The sequence below is a fragment of the Osmerus mordax genome, chromosome 14 (assembly GCF_038355195.1).
Source record: "Osmerus mordax isolate fOsmMor3 chromosome 14, fOsmMor3.pri, whole genome shotgun sequence".
NCBI classification, from domain to species: domain Eukaryota; kingdom Metazoa; phylum Chordata; class Actinopteri; order Osmeriformes; family Osmeridae; genus Osmerus; species Osmerus mordax.
In genome coordinates this window covers 8,771,799-8,791,430 of record NC_090063.1, presented here as the reverse complement: position 1 = coordinate 8,791,430, position 19,632 = coordinate 8,771,799, and the positions used below count along the sequence as shown (strand labels likewise).

The 19,632-nt window shown below is 47.3% G+C and overlaps 1 protein-coding gene across 1 annotated transcript; it reads left to right on the top strand.

The window, feature by feature from the left end:
- Positions 1-2,305: 2,305 nt before the first annotated feature.
- Positions 2,306-14,287, top strand: fhdc1 (FH2 domain containing 1). The gene is made up of 11 exons (XM_067250543.1): positions 2,306-2,767; positions 4,295-4,356; positions 5,340-5,442; positions 5,569-5,654; positions 5,774-5,874; positions 6,958-7,028; positions 7,115-7,222; positions 7,913-7,983; positions 8,726-8,843; positions 9,105-9,269; positions 9,419-14,287. The coding sequence occupies exons 1-11, from the start codon at positions 2,306-2,308 to the stop codon at positions 11,639-11,641; spliced, it is 3,570 nt and encodes a 1,189-aa protein (XP_067106644.1). The 3' UTR covers positions 11,642-14,287.
- The last annotated feature ends 5,345 nt before the right edge of the window (positions 14,288-19,632 follow it).

Here is a 19,632-nt window from a genome sequence, read left to right as displayed (position 1 = left end):
CCCTCCTACCCACCTGTGTCCCTCCTTCAGAGCTGTGTGCTCCAGGTACACAGAGCGCTGGGGTACGGTCATTCAGGCCTGTCTGTCTGCTCCCCCAGGGCCCTTCATAGTGTTACAGGTGGTTTCAGGTGTCTGGAGGGAGAAACAGACACCTTAGGTGTTTTGGAGTATTTCCCTGGCTTTTGTGTCAGTCTGCCTCCAGCGACATGGCATGTCTGCACTGTTGTTTGTAGAATAACTGTCATTGCTAGCTTTGTGTCTGTAGGAGGAACACAAGCCTGAGACATCTTTGGCAAAGGGAGTTGACGGGTGATTTCAAATGAGGGCGCTTCTGCCATGAGGCTCAGCTTCTAAATGGGACGTTTTTAGGAAAATCTCCAGAAGGATACTTGAGAGAACGCATTAAGCATTTATTGACTTTATAGCATTAAGATTGCTATGTATGCTTGTAGAATGTCCATCAAGGACAGCAGCTGCAATAGTCACCTCTCTCACAGAATCAGAGCTTGCAGCAGTTTTTTTTTGTGTGTGTGTGTGTGTGTGTGAGAGAGTGCGTGTGTGAACCATGCGACTCCGAAGCAGCTGACTTTGCTGCAAAGACGACGGGGAGAGAGGGAGAGAGGAGCGATGAGCGAGCCAGCAGACAGACTTAACCCTTCCTCAAACCCCCCTACCTCATACTGTACCCAGCCGCGGCCCCTCCCCTCTAGAGCCCCGTCACGTCCCTGGGCCTTCAACACGGAGCCGCAGGGTGGGCCAGACGCTCTCCTCCCCTCTCCACATCTCGCTCATGAATAAGACACAAGCCAGGCAGGCCGGGACGGAAGACAGCACGGACGACTGTGGAACATGAGGTAGTCTGTGACATCAGAGACGTTAATTAGTAACGACCCCTCCCCTGGGTGTCAGGTTCACGGGGCGCCGACAGACATCGCCTCCACCATGTTCCAGGGACTGCTCACGTTAACTTTGAGGGACTTTCCTTTTCAAGTGAAGTCATTTTGTGTAGTCATGCTCTGGGAACATCTGTTCACCTCTCTTTCTCTCATACGTAGGCAAACGCTAGGTAGTGGTTTAATCAGCTCATTTCCTTATTGAAATACAAGTTATTATGCAAACTTAGATATCTTATACATTTTATGCAAAGCTCAGTGACAAGGATACACATATTCCCATTGATCCACCCCTTGTCCAGTCACAGTACTATGGTAAACAGATACAGATGGAGAGTCAGGGCAGCCTGTGGCATTTTCACTGTCAAGTAAGGGATCTGTGTGCTTATCCATTTAAAGTCACTTCCTCAAAGATATAAACGGCAAATATACAGCACCCAATTCAAATTAAAATTGAACATACACTATCATTACAGTATAACCTCGTTTTTTTGACCTTCCCAAGATTCCAAACTGTTCAAAACAAACTCTGCTACAGTTAACCATTCCTGCTGCCTCCCCCAAGGGTAATGTCAGGCCTCCTGCCTGGAGTGTCACTGGCCATTTTACACCCTACAGGTTGACTTCAAGGACTTCCACGTGAAACAATGATGTCTGTAGTTCCCTGGACTGTGATTCCTTGGGCTGGGGGGACCTCGGGCTCTTTGATGTTTGGTACCCCTTAATTTCAGGTCCCCCCGGTGTGATATGCTTGAGCGCCCACAGATAATCCTCCCCTGTGTTGTTTTTGTTCCTCCTGCAGAACCATGGCTATTCCCATAAGCTCCGCCCCCACGGGAGGTGCCCTCCGCATGCCCTGCACAGCATGATGGGATACCTGCTGGGCGAGGAAGATGGACAGAGCCAGGGAACATGCTGACTACTTAATTTTGACATCACATACAAAACCGACCCTCTCTTAAACTCAGGGAAAGGCTTAGACTCTAGGAGCATTTAGGAATTTACATACATTTACATTTAAATTTAGTCATTTAGCAGATGCTCTTATCCAGAGCGACTTACAGTAAGTACAGGGACATTCCCCCCAACGGAAGTAGGGTGAAGTGCCTTGCCCAAGGACACAACGTCATTTTGCACGGCCGGGAATTGAACCGGCAACCTTCTGATTAATAGCCCAATTCCCTAACCGCTCAGCCATCTGACTCTTTAAAGCGTTTAGACCATTTAGACTGTCTTGGTGAAGTCCTGCAGACATAGTATTAGTGCACCTGAGGAAAGCTGATGTGATAAACTTAAATTGACTTAAATTCCCCTGAACCTACAAGGAGGGCCTAGAGTGGCACTTGCATGTCGGCCCCTCCCCCTTGGCACTAGCCCCGCCCCCCACCCAGCCTACCCCCTGTCGGGCTGTGATGCATGTTATGAGTAGCCAATCCCCGACAAATGAGAGAGAGAGCTGCAGCAGCGAAGGTAGCAGCAGTGCCGCCACCACCTCCGACCCCATGTCTGGAGTCAGCTCCTCCGACCCGCCCCTCTCCCACCGCCATGAAGCCCCGCCTCCCCCTCCCCTCCCCCCACCTTTCCCTGGGGTCCCGCCCCCTCTGCCCGCGTCCCTATCCAACCACGGCCCCAGGAAGAAGCGCCGCGTGCGCAGCTTCTTCTGGAAGCCCATCCCCGAGGAGAAGGTGCGGGGCAAGCCCAACATCTGGACCATGGCGGTGCGGCAGCAGCAGTACCAGATCGACGTGCGCTCCGTGGAGGAGCTGTTCGGCCAGCAGGAGGAAGCGGGGTCGAGGCCGGGCGACACCCCGGCCGCCGGATCCTCGGCACGCATCGCGCGCTCTCGCTCCTTCAAGGAGAGCAGCAAGGACGAGGTGAGTGACACGGCCCCCAGGGGCTGATGGGAACCTGGAGGGCTTCCGCACAGGAGGGGTCTCTGAGGTCACAGTAGGACCTCAGGACCTTTGCGGTGTGGTCTTGTGAGGAAAAACTGCCTGACTGTAAATATGAAACATAAGTATGAGAATGCCAAAAACCCTTTACTGTGTGTCATACTAGTCTGTTCATTCAGGGAATCCACTGCTGTCCATATACAGTCTGGAATTCTTTTCCAGGAATATTGCTGTTACTCACATTTAACCAAAACAGTAACACAACTGCATTGGCTGTACATGTAGGTATTGATCTGTGGTGGTGTGTCAGATCATTGTCCTGGACAGCCCTGACGATCAGTCCTGTAAAGCGATACTCTAGTGAGGGGTCAGGAGGCTCAGAACACAGAAGGACTTCCCAGCATCCCCTCTGCTTCTCACAATGGTGCCTTCAGTAACCATACATGATAGAACAATTGTTATCACGTCCACAAACCTCTTGTTCTGTCCTCAGGGAGTCCAAATATAGCTTCTACACACACGCACATGCAGTGCCTTTTGAGTGGAGGCAGACCGTAGATACTATGGCTACAGGAACAATAGTGTTGTGTACCAGAGCTATATCTGAAGTGCTTTTTAATGCTGCTCTGTAATACAGAACTGGTTGTTGTTTGCTGGTGCAGGAGACCCTGACGCCTGTTACCATAACTACTGTAACGTTACGTTTCTCACCTCCCGTAATGTTTTGTTGCCAGTGAGCTCCATCTCATGTAAAGTATATGTCTCTTAAATGCATTTTTTTTTTTTTTTTTTACAATTTGGTAAGTTTGCCACTAATCAGTCTCCCTACCACAGTTTGCCTTAAACACACACACACACACACTCATTCACTTATCCTGTACTGGACCTCTGTTAATAGACCCACAGTGATGCCTTAACTCTATAATCAGGCCTAGAAGTATCCGGCTTGAGGACTAAGAGTACAACTTGTTCACCTGGGAATTGAAGGCAGAGCCTGACATTATTGTCTACGATGGTGGTGCGCACTACACGTGTGGCCCAGGTGGAATTTCAGAAGCCCTATAGTGTCACCGTGTGAAGCTCCAGGTTACATCAGAGGCAGCAGGGAACACACACTGGTCCCCTGAGATCTGGAGGAGGGAGGAGCTTGTATGTTTGTGAAGGAGAAGGATTGTGTGTGTGTGTGTGTGTGTGTGTGTGTGCGTGTGTGTGTGTGTGTGTGTGTGTGTGTGTGTGTGTGCGCGCGTGTGTTTTTGTGTGTACGGCCACGCGCAAGTGCACAAGCCTGTTTGGATTTAATGAGATGATTTCATCACTGGGAGGTTTGGAAACATGAGAGCTGTGGAGAATAACACATTCGCAGGTGCAGCAGGGTCACATTTTAAATCACCAATTTGACTGAGAAGGGTTGAAGTAGTAAACTGACTATAAAACACTGTCCCATAAACCCATGTACCCCCATGTACCATAAAATCTATGCTGAGTCACCTTTCTGTTATCTCCTTCCAGATCAGCATTCTGGATTCAAAGCGGGGAATGAACGTGGGCATTTTCCTCAAACAGTTCAAGAAGTAAGTCTTGGGCCGCAGTGCCCTGTGTGTGAGAGCAGTGGAGCGTGTGTGTAATGCTGCTGAGCGCTCTGGGGGAGGGACGCGTGTGGGTCTCGGTGTGTGAAACCCAATGCGGGTGTGTGGCGGGTTTAAGTGGCGAGGTCCCAACGGCTTGCGTGAGGTAGCAGGTACCTGGGAAACTGAGGTCACATGACATTTGGATCCAGCATAGGGGCTGAAACCTTAAGGGTGTGTGTGTGTGTGTGAACAAAAAAGGTTTTCAAGACTTCAGGCGAGAAAAGAGTTGTTCTAAGTAGTTCTCAATAGTGAGGGGCCTCAATGCAACCTGAGCTTGGCCGGTCCAATAGACACATCAGAATCTTTCCGGAAGAACATGTTTTCAACCTAAAGGCTTTGGTACTGTATGTGCATGCCAGTACTATAGCCTACATAGGTGTGTGGAGTAAAAGAGATGGGGGGGGGGGGAGAGGGAGGGGTGTGGAGAACGTTGTTGCTGCTGCTTTGCATACAAGCTTCGCCAGCTGATCTCATAGCATGTTTGCATGACTGACTATATTTCCATTGCATTTGAATGTGTCCCAAGAACACCTCCATCAACACTTACATCCTACCAGCGCATAAAATGTCATTCATAGTCTATATACTATGCCTGTCCATCTTGTGTCAAAATGTGGTAACTTCCTGTCTAGAGCTGCACTATTAAGTGGTTGCGTTCTACTTATACCCAGAAGTCCCAGATAGAAAAACGGTTGTATTTCTCCTGCTTGCCAATAAATCCACATTGAGCCTGTCCATTCAGCTCACACATCAGACCACCCATGTGAGAGAACTGATTTTATTATCCTGTACAGGGAGCAAGAGAGGGAGAGAGGGAAATAGAAGGAGACACACTTAAGTGTAAACAATAGATGAATAGGCGCTCCTGCCTATGAAGCTCCACTCGTGCACACACCAATGTGTGTGTGTGTGTGTTCTTTCTCCAGGTCCAACCACTCCATTGTGGAGGACATACGCCAGGGGGACGGCAAGCTGTATGGTGCCGAGCTGCTGAAAGACCTGCTCAAGCTGCTGCCTGAGTCTGAGGAGGTGTGTGTGTGTGTACACGCCTGTTTAGTGTGTGAGAACATATTGTACCATCCTCTGCTCTCTGTACAAGAGCCGATCAGTAAAAACAAGTCAGCACGAGATCAACGTTGTCTTTTCCCTCCTTAGATTAAGAAACTCAAAGAGTTCAAGGGAGACTCCAGCAAGCTGACTCTAGCCGACTCTTTCATGTACCTCCTAATCCAGGTACCACGGTAAGGCTGTGACTGGCACCCCCCCCCCCCCTGTCCCTTTGTACCCTGCTCTCAAACCCCAGTGCACACTTTGTCCCCTGCGCAAGTGTCCCCTGAACTCCATGTCCCCCCCCCTGCAGGTTCGAGGTACGCATCGAGGCCATGGTCCTCCAGGAGGAGTTTTTCCCCTCCTGTGCCATGATGAGTCACGGTATCGATGTCATCCGCGTGGCCACCAAAGGTAACTGCACTCCACTTCTGGAGCACACACCCACAGATGGACACACGCTAGTACATCGCCCCCCCACCCCCCCACATGCAGGCAGATGACCCAGATATCTGAGCCACCGGCAGCGTTGAAATGACAAGGACCAGAGGCCTGTCACCTGAGAGGGGACTGTTTGGGGACAGAGCGGCCCTGCAGAGACAGGGCAGAGAGATGGGGGACCCGTACATACGCAGGGGAGAATGAGGACATATTAAATACTGGGCAAGCTTGGACAGACGTGTCCATAGGTTACAGTATGCGGTGATTTCTGTACCTTGTAACAGCTGAAACGAGGTTATTCTTCTTGAGGGAAACGCGCACACATCATTGTTTGTATAGCCAACTTTCTCTCTGTATCTCTCTATGTCTCTCTCTCACACACATAACCCAGCACATCCTTCCCCAGAGGAAAAGGGGGAGACAAAAATCCAATAAAATGTGATAAGTATTTAACAAGGCCATCTCCCGCTAAGCCCTACCGTGGCAGCCCAGTGTCATTTTTAGCAGTCACAAGTTCTCACCCCCCCCCCCCCCCCTCTCTCTCTCTCTCTCTCTCTGTCTCTCTCTCTCTCCCCCTCCATCTTTCTCTTTTTCTCTCTCGCCCGCTCTGTTGGCTTTCTCTCAGAAATCGCTCCACCATGACCACCTTCACCACAGAGCTGAGTACAGCTCTCAGTATCCGACTGCACTTGACAACGAAGTCTGTATCATTTCAGTAATGTTGCGCCTCCAGCAGTGAATTAGAGGACCTGGTTGCAAGTGTTGTCGACGTGTTGCCGTTAAATGGCTAGTTCACCAAAAACTGTAGTTAATTTATTTTCCTTTGGCAGTCGTCAGTAGATGGTCAGGAATGGTGTGATGATGACGATGAGAAGCCCTGAGCAGTGAGAGTGTGTAATGGAGAGTTGTTCCCTGAATGCTCTGATTGAGTTTGTATTGACCCTCTCCTTCTGTCTTCTCCTCTTTGCTCTCCTTCTCCTCACCTCTATTCTCTTCTCCTCTCTCCCCCCTTCTTTCTTCTCCTTTTCTCCTCTCTCCCCCTCTCCTCTCCTGTAGAGTTGATGACCTGTGAGGAACTTCATGCCATCCTCCACCTGGTCCTGCAGGCTGGCAACATCATGAATGCTGTGAGTAGTCTGGGGCAGGCTGAGGGGTTTCATGGGATTTTTGTAAGGTGGGTTTTTCACTGGCGCATCGGTCTGTCCTGTGACAGGGTGGCTACGCGGGCAACGCCGTGGGCTTCAAGCTGTCTTCTCTTCTCTCCCTGGCCGACACCAAGGCCAACAAGCCAGCTATGAACCTGCTGCATTTTGTGGCCCTGGTGAGTAATGGCTGCTATTCTGGGAAACATACCTTGATAATTGAGATGCTGTGAGGATTTGGGGCCAAAAAACATACATGAGAAAGTCGTTGTACGTGATTTTTGTCAACAGTAAGTTAGAGATTACTGCAAACATCTACTCTCCTGTATGAAGACCACAGTTCAGATCAACAAAAACACGAGGAGCAGCGATGAATGTAGCTAGCACTAGAGACTGTTGACTGCTACCTATAGTACGTCATTTGCCCAACAAAAGGCCCATTCTCTGCCAATATTTCACACTGGAGAATCCTGGTGATGTCTCATTCTGTAAAGCTGGGGACCTCAACTACACACCTCCAAATGTATACATTCGACCTTCACCTCACCAAGGGCAACTTCAAATAAGAAGCATCTATTTCCAGAATTGCCCTGTCAACCGTCTTGAAATTGGCCTCTCCATCTTTCATGACTCTTAGCAAGCAGTGTCCAGCAGTCTGGCATTATGAATTTTGCAAGGACGAAAGATGGTAGATGTTAGCAGAAAATCATGTGTTGCTCGCTGTAGTTACATAACAAGACAGAGCAGTCCTTAATAAGAAGCTATTAGAGATCTGATTATATAAAATCCCACAAAAGCAAAATAATATATCAGCTTTTTGTGTTATTTTTCATTCAACATGTATTTTGTTCGAATGTTTTTCTTCCCAGGAGGCCCAGAAGAAGGATGAGAAACTGCTGAAGTTCACAGAGAAACTGCAGGATGTGCAGAGTGCTGCCAGGTATGTGTCCTCTGACAGGAATCACCTGGACAGGGTTTATCTGAGATTCATGGGTTTATTGATGGCTTTGTCTGAGTTTAATTTACTGTCTTCAGGAGGTATTCTAACCGAGAGGACTTTTACAACCACAATTACCCCATTTACAAGCTCGAACTTCCCGAAATGCTATCGTGTTTGACAGGCTCGCTTCAGCTGCAGTATTTTGCTTATAAATCAACACTCTTCAGACTTCACATCTACACCTGAGTAGAACAAGTGTTGATACCCGATGATCTCAAATTAAAGAGGTTTAGCACCACATTTTAGACCTCACTTCAGATGCACCTGCTGAGCTGTATATTCACTGAAGACAACTCTCAGCAGACATGCACTGTGTGAAAGGCTTCATCTACCTCATGGCTGTCAGGCTTTTGTTCCTCCACAAGGTCATTTTCTCTGCATGGCAGGATGCAGTTTCTCTCCCAAAAGGAGAGCCAAAAGATTACCTGCCGTCCCTCCTGCACCCCCCTCCCTTCCTCCTTCCCCGTAAATCTGCTGACACATCATTCCTCCTCTCTTGTTCCACCTCACCTCCTCTCTGGCTCTTTAGTTACAAGGGTTGTTGGACAGTGCAAGATAATTGATTAAGAGTTCATTTACAGTCCAACAGACTCGCACTGCAGTCCCCCAACAAACCGTATTTGTATATCCATCTTTTCCTTACAGTGTTTTGTTTGACCCCTTCTCTGCCTCGCCCCTGCAGGGTCTCGGTGGAGAACATAGAGTCAGAGTTCTCGTCTCTCTATGTCAGGACCAGATCCCTGGAGGAGAAAGTTCAGGATGACCCCGAGCTCCTTCAGCAGCTGGACCCTTTCCTGCAGGTGGGAACAGGACTGTCAGGGCCGGAGGCATTAGCAGGGGACTGGGGGCGGAGGCACTAACAGGGGACATGTGGCTTAGACTTTGCTGAAGCTGAATCATGTTGTCAGGTTATATCACCATTGGTAAAGTGACAGAAGTATAGGAGGCTATTTTTATCACATAACCTCCATGAGGGCACCTTCAAAACACAGTTACTAGTTATGGACGTCCACACAGAGGTACTGGTGTCTCTCTCATGTTGTCTTGTGTTTGTCTGATAGAGCTCTGCACGCACGCTGCAGGATCTGAAGAGGCGCAGGCTGGACTTGCGGAAAGAGGGCAGTGCACTCATCGACTTCTTCTGTGAAGACAAGGACGCCTTCAAACTGGACGAGTGCTTTCGCATATTCCAGGACTTCTGCATCAAGTTCAAAAAGGCGGTCAAGGTGAGATTTTTCGTCGATACTTTCTCCCACTTATCAATGGGCAGGTCTGATGCTCGCTGGAACTCAAACAATGTCTTGTAAATAATAGGAGATTAAAATATGACTCTTGCCACGTCTCTCCCTCTCTGCTCCTCCCGCCACTCCTCAAGGACAACCATGATCGGGAGCTGAAAGAGGCGGCCAGACAGCGGCGCCTCCGGGAGCTGGAGGAGAAGCGCGTCGCCTGGGCCGGCGCCGACCAGAGTGCCGGATGCTTCGGTCGCAGCAGCAGTGAAAACGACGTGGACATGCTCACCAAGGAAGGACTCCTGGACTTCCTCCAGCAGCGCTCCCAGAGCCCCCACAGCCCGCTGAGCCGCTCGGCCAGCGCGCGCCGGCACCGACACACCATGTCCAGCATGGCCGACCGCCAGCTGCACAGCTACCTGGAGGTCTTCGGAGGGACCGGAGGCCCCAACGCCGCCACGGACTACTCCAAGTTCAACAGCTTGCCACGCTCCAGCAGGACACCCCAGCGCCGGACCACGGCCTGGCTCGTCTCCCAGGAGGACAACCGCGAGCTGGGCCCCGGGCGGCAGGTGACCACGGCGACGTCCCCCCGCGCCGAGACGGAACCCATCAGCCCGCTGGCCCGGTTTTCCTCCCCCGGCTTTGACGCCAGTGAGGATCCGTACGTCAACAACAACTACACGTCCCTGTCCGAGGGGGACGTCTCACCTCTCAATTGCAACGTCTTCCAGAAGACACCAGTCGCCAGTGTGACGACGGGACACATGAACGTCAGCCTGGAGAAACACACGCTTGTCACCGGCCTCCAACTGTTTGACCTCCCCAGTCCCAACAACAACAGCAACCATATGCACTTAATCAACCAGGGTGACTTACTGGTGACCGACTTGGAGAGGGAGACCCCTCCTAAGACCCTGGATCTGAAGTCCTCGTCTTGTCATCAGAGCTCAGACGGAGGCCCAGAGTGGGAGGCCGAAAGGGCTGCTCAGTATGTGCCTTCGCGACAGAAAGAGGAAGAGGAGGACAGCAGCACTGTGTCCTCGACGACTTGCGACACGCCCCTCCCACTAGACACCTCTGTGTCCAATAAGAAGCCAGTGTTTTACATAGTAGACTGCACTGAGACGGACTGCTCGGTGGCTTTAGACTATTCCGAAGTCGAAAGCTCTCCTCTCATGAGGGAAGGCCTAGTCCACGACATAAAAACCACCGACTGCAACAACGAATTAGGAAACATTCAAGACCTGAGCTCACTTTCCTCCAATTATGAGTCCACGTCCACCAATGAACAGTCCATTTCAACCAATGAAGTGTCAGCATCTAAGCTGACGGACAAACCTCCCGCCTCCGCCACACAGTCCCTCACTACGGAAGAGGGCGAAACAGACAGCACTGACATAGCTGGGGCCAGACAGGTGGGGGAGAAAGCAGTGAAGACCTGTGGTGTGAAACCCTCAAGCACTAAGAACAAGGGTGTGTCCAAGTTATCTAAAAACAGTGGGGGGCGAGTTGCCCGGACACTCACCGCCTCCGAGACCCAGGACATGCGCAAGGTGGTGCCCATCACCAAGCTGGCTCGCTCCGGCAGCAACGCGAGGCGGCCCGAGAGACCACCGGGTCACGAGAGCAGAGAGCCTGGGCGCCCCCTCCGCGACCAGAGCACCCCAGTGAGGGGGCACGAAGAGAGGGCAAGCCGGATGCGGCGACACTCCAGCCTGCCGCCGGATGAGTCTAAAAGTCCGAGAGGCCTAGCCTTGGCTTGTGGTCTGTCAAGATGGGCTCGCGACCCCACCCCACGCAAGCCCTCCTTCCGCAAACCCAGTGCCAAGCCTATTAGGAATATCCCCAAGGCCCCCCATGAGGAGAAGATGTGCCGGTCTACTATGAGAGCCCTGGCCCAGGCCCAGGGCGTGGGGACCTCCACTGAACCCAGCGCCCCTGAGACCCCTGCCCACTGCCCCAAGACTGCATCTGGCCTGCCCAGCTTTGCCCGCAACACCGTAGCCTCTTCCTCCAGGACAAAGGAGCTGGGCCCTGTGTCCACTCCATCCACCCCCTCCAAAACCCCTTCCATCCTCGCCCGAACTGCCTCTCAAAAGCAGCCTGCCACCAGGACAGTTCCCCCTCCCACCACAGGGAGGCAGCACTTGCCCCGAGGGGAGGAGAAGGAGAAACCCCAAGGCACCAACATACGAAGAGTGCAGAATGCCCGAGCATCCAGCCGGAGCACCCAGCGCAGTGACACGCCCACTCCACCACCCGCGCAGGAACGCACGCGCAAGAATAGTGTTTTCTCTGAAAGATCTGTCCTATCAAGAGACTCTGCAACATCCTGCAAGACCCATAAGCCCACCTGGAAATAAAACTGGAATCTGATTGGAGGAATCTTAGAGGAAGGAAATTGTTGAAATTTGTTTCCCCAGTTTCTTTACAGTACAATCTCTTGCCATAATGTATAGAGCAGAAAATCTTCTATCTTTCCCGGTTCAATGACCAACCAATCTCACCTCAACTCCCCACACTGATTTTTGCAAATTGCTCAACAAATGTAAGGTACCATGTCCTTACACTCTGTAGATAGAAGATAGATTATATTTTCAAAAGTCCCTGTGTGTGTTTCTGTGCATTTTTCAACAGGGAAGAGAACTGGCAAATGGCAAATTCCACTCCTGCCCTCTTTGCTCCTTCCACAGAACATGTTTGCCTGCTTTGTGATCTTCAGTTACTCTGTTCGTGATGAAACCTTACATCAAAGTAGAAAAAAACACTACTGAACAACACATGAATGCTGCTATTTTAGATTTGACAATTCTGGGACTGAGTTTGGAGTCGTCCGTTCAGGGTTACAAGCTTTGCAACACCGCGCAGTTGTCTGTGTCTGTGACTTAATTATCTTCCTCTACCGCCTCGTGTCTGTGCAAAGCCATGTTGGACTGAGCTCAGTGTGCTGTTATTAGACTGGCTCTCCTCAGCAGCAGGCTGGGAGGTTCTCCACTGCTCCGGAGCCAAGTTTTCCCACAGCAATACCAGCTCACACAAAATGGCTGCCGCTTCAATCTCAATCCTATTTGGTAATACTGAGTCGAGTACTGGAACTGCACCTACCCTAGTCCCCTGTCCCAAAATACGGAAAAGTGACACTGTCTAGTAATTTGGTGTGATACCTCTGCAGTGCAACGTTGTACACGGGCTGAAGGTGACCTTGGTTTGACTTGATGTCTTCTCATGTGCTTGTGCTAGTGTTGTCATGTATTTCTGTTCCTCTGTACTTTACGCCTCCATTGTGTCATGGAGTAGTCCAAACAAAGGAAAATGTTTGTTTTTCCAGCCCATGCTACTGTAGCTAGTTTGACGATAATGCTATAAGAAATTGCATTGAACATGTAGCTCTTGAACTGTAAAGACACCCAGTAATGGTGTTACCAGTCTTGCTTTGAACGCTTTGTCCCACTCTATATGACGCATCAACTTTTCTACTGTGATTGTGGTCTTTTATTTGACCCCTCATACAGTGTAAAGTTGTAATTTTATGACCACTGCTGGTCAGTACTGTAGTCTAGCCTTTTAGCCCTGCGATTGATCTTCACACCACTTGCCTTTCAAACTGCATTGTGCCATTGACTTGAAAAAACAGGAACAGCATCCAAACACCACAACAATCATCACCTTAAAACTTGATGTAGCCATTCCATCATCCATTCCTCAATTGTAATCTTTCCGAACATTCCATTGCATGAAAACAAAATTATATAGTTACTGAAGGACATGAGGCCAACAGGTGTAGATGTCCACTTTGTAAATAGGGTATAAACATACTATTTTTTGGACTATATACTTAGAGCTCTCATTATGTTTACAGGTAAAATATGACATATATTATAAGATGTAGGAAGCAGATGAGTTAAAGGAATGAGGATGAAATCAGAAAAAGGGCCTATCCCTTTATTTTACACATTTGGATTTTAAAGTCATGGATATTCTTGATCAAGGATGGTAACACATCCTCACCCTCTCTGTACCCTGAAGATACTATTTGGACCTTAGGATCAGTAGGAAAAGCTGCAGGTCCTTACTCTGGCCCACACTCCAGGCTACACAGAAGACATCAGACAGGAGCTGTTCTCTCTGTCCTCACACCCTCTATAAGATGAAGTGCTCTAGTTCTACTAAAGGCCTCCTTTTTCTTACATAGAGACCTCCCACCTCTATCTCACAATGCCTCCTGCTGTGGGGTTGTTCTTAGATGGAGGGGGCAACAATAGGGTGACTTTTACGTCAAGCTCCTTCTAACAGTGGGACCTATGTGGAATTTAAATTCACACACACACACCAACCTCTGTCACACTACCCTCCAAACAGTTCCTTGTTATGGGATGGTCACCGTAGCAACTTGTTCCGGGAGAGGGAGACTAGACTGAAACACAAGCTGTAGACTGCAGTCTGACTTATTGCCTGCTTAACTTAGAGAATAAGAGCCTCCTTAAAGGGGTGTCAGAGTAAATTATGACCCCTGGCAAACTGCAAGCAATGGTAAAAGGGGTTGTTGTTTAATGTTCCCCAGCCTTAACTGAATGTCACTGTAGGTGGTGAAGTCAGACGGGATTAAATCTCCGTCAGTTGTTCCACTGTCCAATAGTCACACGCACAATACAGTGACTTCATATACAATAGTACATCCTAACTTATCTTTCATTCAGGTTCATTGTTTACTACATAAGGAAAAGTTACTGTGTGGCACAGATCACCTTATTGGCAGCCCCAGTGTGTCTAAGACTGAGTTTGGATTTGATGGTGTTTGAAGGTGATTCTTTTCTGAAAAGACCCAAAGCATGCCTTTGCTGTAGTTCCCACTGCTGTGTGGGTGAACTAGCCGCTCTCTTATCCTGCCTTAGTTTTGCTTAGCCTTTTAATCCAAGTCACCTTTTACACGTAAAAGTCTCCAGCAACTGTGCCCAGAGACCCGTTTAGTCTGGAATCACTTTAGTATTATAAAATGGAATGTCGATATTCTCCAGCACTGATTGTTTGAAATTATATCAAAATAAATGAATAAAATCATATTGCTACAGAGGTGTTCATCTTTTTTCCTTCTCTCATTAGTCTCATCTCATTGGTCTTGTTTACGACAGTCTTTATGGCTGTGCACAGTATTCACACACACCTGGTCATTAAAACCCTCGTGCTGCCTTCGGGTCACATGACCCAAAGGTTCATAACGAATCATCGTTGTGTTTACCCAATTTTACCCAATACAAAAACAAATAAAAATAATTTTCTTTTAACCTTCGCAATGTGGGGGGTCTGAAACAGCCCAACGGTTAAAAGAAAATGCTTCACTTTGTTTTTGTATGCGGTAAAGTTGTCGCAATACGACGGTGGGTCACAATGACTGATGGGTCAGAACGACCCGAAGATAACACAAGGGTTAAGGCGTGTGAGACAGGGTAGACTCCAAACTGGCCCTGTTTGCCTCGCATTCTTTCCCTACCAAAACTAGAAACTGGTGGCTATAATCAACAGAAGAGTTAGTTCCACCTGCATGAGTCTACACGACTACAACAATGAATCTTGCATTAAATCTAGAAATTAGCTTATTTTTGGTAGTCTATATTCAAATCAACCCTGTGACTTTACTGTAGCACAACTTGTTGTTACACAACTATCTAAAGGAATGAGAGTATGGGATAATATCAGAGAAACCTTTGCCTGCATCTGATATATTCAACAAGATTCGCACCTTGGATCAGTATCCACCGTGATGTAGGCTAGTCAGTTACCCCAGTAAGCCTGGTACTACTGTTGCCAAAGCTTACCCAACCTGTACTGTAGTACTGGTAGCTAGGAGCTAGCGTTTCAGCGAGTGAAAGGCCAATTGTTAACTGCATGTCATTAAGGAGGATGGCAAGATTCCCATAATGTGGCTTCTAAGTAGATTAATGTCTACATAGTTTTTTGTCATAATGTTCCATTTATTTTAATAAAATATATTTAATTGCGAATTATGTAACTTGATTTTATGTCATGAACAGAGACATTTAGCTGCCGTTAGCTTTTACAGTCAGTAGCTCATTGTGGTTCTGTTTGCTATTCAGTAGCTAGCCCAGCAAGGTGACGACTGACGACTTGCCACTGCAACCATAGATATATATAAAGACCTGCAACTACGACTACATGGTCCCATAGTACATTCCAAACGTCCGTGTTGTGATGACATAGTTGTCTCAACCTTAATATCGATTTTAAATTCACCCTAGACTTGCAACATCCTTAATTTTAATACTGAAGTCTGACAAAATAAGGAGGCAGCGGGAGCTGTCGGGTTAACTTTTGGTTACTAATGCTAGGGATAGCTTCGTTATGGACTGTTAACTCGCACGCACCCAACTTTCGCTTGCTGTACAGTATAACCACAGTAACCACAACATAAACTCATTTGTATAACGTTGGCAGTTGTTTGTATCATATGCGAAGGGTGTTCTCTTTGAATGCCATCAATATAAAAATTATGACAAAAAGTTCCTGCTACTGTGAGTGTAGCTAAGTAAACGGAAACTGCAGATTTTTTTTATGTCAGTCTTTGACAGGTTTGCTAGTTTACTGTACAAGCTACAGTAGGCTATAATAAAAATTATTAAATAAAAAAAACAGGAGAATATGAACAGTACAGCTAGCCAGCTACTGTATCTTTGTGAACTCGGAACAACCTTTGCCTGCGGCCATTTAGTCGCAGTAGTTCCATAGTATGTTGCTGCTATCTAGTGTTAGCTAGACATGATGTGTTGCATATCGTCGTATTACTGCCATCTAGTGGTAGTAAAAATGAATTACATGCACTTGCGGCCGTGAAGCCACATGGGAGCAGTAGTTCCTTAATTTGTGGTCTATTTCCCCCACTAGTCATATGAAAAATGAATAACACGCATTTGCGGTAATGCAGTCACCAGGTGGCAGTAATTTGCCAGTCCCTTTTTGCCAGTCCCTGCCATTTAGGAGGACATCAAACTTTAACATTGTTACAACATGGTAAGGAGTTATAACTCTTCTAGACCAGATGCCCATGGCACACTTTCCCTGATATTACACTGTCTTGGTTGAATATATGGACCTTGAGCATTCCTTTCCACCTCCATACTTTGCACTTACCATCAAGTTATTGGTTTCACCTGTCCACAAAACCTTTTTGAAAAGACAGGATGGCCAGGTTACAGTTTGCCACAAAGTATTTAGAGTTTTTTAAACATTCTTAGAATGTGCACTTTAACTACTGGTTGATTACAAATCAAAAATTGTTTGTGAATTAGTATTACAGTAGGAAATGAAGAGATACTATACTGGTAGTCTTAGTATTAGTCTCAGTGGTTAAAGCATACGTGTAATGTCTTTACTCCACTCATTCTACTCATGTCTGAAGTATAATAGAGCATTAGTAGTAGTACACACTCCTTCTCTCAGTTGCAGGTTCATGCCCTGAAGTGACTACAGAGCCAGCAGGAGAGGTGACGGTCACCATGCCTGGTTTGGAGCCACGTCTTCAATGCAGTGTCTCATGACCTGACACGTTTATCCTGAAGATCAACATCGTTCTTCTCATGCGCCAAGGATTATACCCTCGCCTCAATCCTACTTAATCCTGCTCTGGCTCAGTCTGTACACCTGAAGCACAGGTGAATCCTCACTTTCACTTCATATTTCCTGGAGAGTTTATTCTCACCACAATGACTTATTAGTGGCGAGGCATAGTAGCGTTCAAAACAAAGACAGTGATTTTTTTTCTTATTATTGCTTCAACTGAGCTCCTCGAGGAACTGTTTGTCTGACGGGGGACGAGAGCGTTTTAAACAGGATGCTGCTTGAAGCTGGTAAACAGGAAGACTCAGCTGATAGTAGCACCGAGGCCAGGGTAAGTGGCAGCCATGGCTGGTGCTGCAGCAGATACTAACCGTGTGTTTTGGGCGTACTCCACTGCACATTGTGACTTTGATAGTACACTGCATTGCACTTATAAGGTCTTTGAAAAAATGTATATCTTAAGTTATGTACATTTTAGGATTTAAATGAAGAAATTGCCCAAAAAAAATTTGAACAGTGTACATTTTTATATCCGTTTGGGTTTGAAAAGCTTGAATGACATTAACAGGAACATGTGTCACATTAACACACAGGTGATCTTTCAAATGTCCATTTAGGGCCCGATGTTATCAGCATGTCACTATAGAAAGGACTGTTCCACATCACCACGATCAGCTAGTTTGTGGGACACCCCTCTAGATCAAACACTCACTGATTCCCGTTGGAGTGGCTAGCTGGATTAGCTTGTGGACGTCAACAGTGGCCAGAGTGATTAGCACTAAGAGGCTAATGGCGGGACTGAGGAAGTCTTCTTCGCAGGCATATCTCCAGATAGTCCTCATGTCATATGAGGATTTCAGCCACTAGTGGGTGTGTAAATATACATTGACATGCACAGGAATAGAAACATCAGAACTTAAAGGTTTCTATAGAATTCATATTAACTGGTCACATAATGATAACATTTCAAAATAATGCACCTAGAATTTCATGTTTTTTTTGGGGTTGTCACCACACAGGTGACAACCCACCTCAAGGAAGTCCCTGTTTGAGGTTGATGCTCATGTAATCAGGCTAGCTCTGTTGTTGTGACAGTGATAGGCTCCTTCTCCCCTGTCTCCAGATCCTTCTATGATGTGATCAGAGAGTGGCAGCCACCCCTCCCTACACGCTCGCCCAACCAGCCCTCCCCCAGGAGAGAGACAAAGACCGCATCCAAGACTGAAAAGAAACCATGCCAACCATGGGGTAAGGGCCCTGACTGAGAATACACCATAGTGTACCTTTGTTATGCAGATAGTTTACCCCATGTTTTGAATTAGATTCAATTAAAACTATGATCATAGAGGTGAGTTTTATTTTATGAAATGAACACAAACTGCTACATCTGTGTGTTTCCAAAGTTTTTTTGCAGCAGCAGTTTGTTCATTTGTTCATTCCAGCCATTTATCTAAAACTTTCATAATCATTTATAAATACATAGAGAAGGTGGGTCCAATGACATCTCTCCAGACTGCGCTGTAATGTCTGAGTTACCCCTAGTGACACTCAGCAGGAGGTCTGGTGTTCGAAAGATTCAGTGGATTATTTAGTCTTACATGTTCTTGCCTGCAGTGGAGATCTGTTGAAATATATTTTGAAGGAATGAAAACATGGTTTCTTTTGAAGACCGATGTTCTGACATCTGTCATTCACTAACCATATTAACATCAACACCATAACATCATCAATAAGACAAAAGGACCAATTAATGATTTACTGCAGGCAGGTGTGTGTGTGCAGGCAGGTGTGTGTGTGCGTGCATGTGTGAGTGTGTTCTAATCCCATCATGCACTGTTGAGCTAATGGTGGCAGCAGGTGCAGTGTCACACAACCTTATACTCTGATTTTAGGAATCAGAGTGTCTGTAGGATGTGAGTAGTTAGTTACACAGATAATTATGTTGCTTTGCATACATTTCAGCCACACCTTCAGTTGGCAGCAGAGAAGTCCTGGAGCTCTGAGATATGATACAAGGTTTTGCATGAGTGTTCGGCACACTATGTTCTTATCTTAGCTTTCTCACAATGTAGCATAGGCAGTGCACTTCTTTTCAAAAGAAAATACCCTAATCCCCCCCCCCCCACACACACACACACACACACACACACACATTAACACATGAACATCCCATAGCGTGCCTCTCCCTTGTTACTATCAATGAATTCTGTAATCAAAAAGGAATGCAAATAACTTTCTTTCCCCCCCTTTTTTTGAATAAGAAAAAAAGTCTCAAAAGAGGCTTTCATAGGTTTGCTGCATAATGCATGTTTGCTATGGCAACAGCCTCCCTCAGGAAAGAAGGAGGGGCTGCAGAGAGTGGTTCCCCTGGAAACTACTATGACCAAGGGTTTGAGCACGCGGGACGCCCTCCTTGACACTGCATGCAGAAGAGAAATCATGTAGGATCATCTGCCAAAGATAGCTAAACATTTTTTAATATATAAGTAACATCGAACAGTGCGAGGAACAGTAGGCTATGTAAACCCTTAACATTAAACTGATAAAAAGAAATGTAATACTGCATGAATCTTAGGTCTATTTCTGTGCATGGGCTGATGCACATGCATTGCAATGAATGCAATATTGATGTGGTTTTTAAGCGGATTTGGTTAATGCATGTGTATCCCGCTGTGGTCGCATGCCTGACAGTCGCTACAGATGTCCCTTTAACTGCACAGAAACACGTTGCTCTGCCCCACTTCATACGTTGAATCTGGCAGTGAAGACGCGCTTTCCCTTGGAT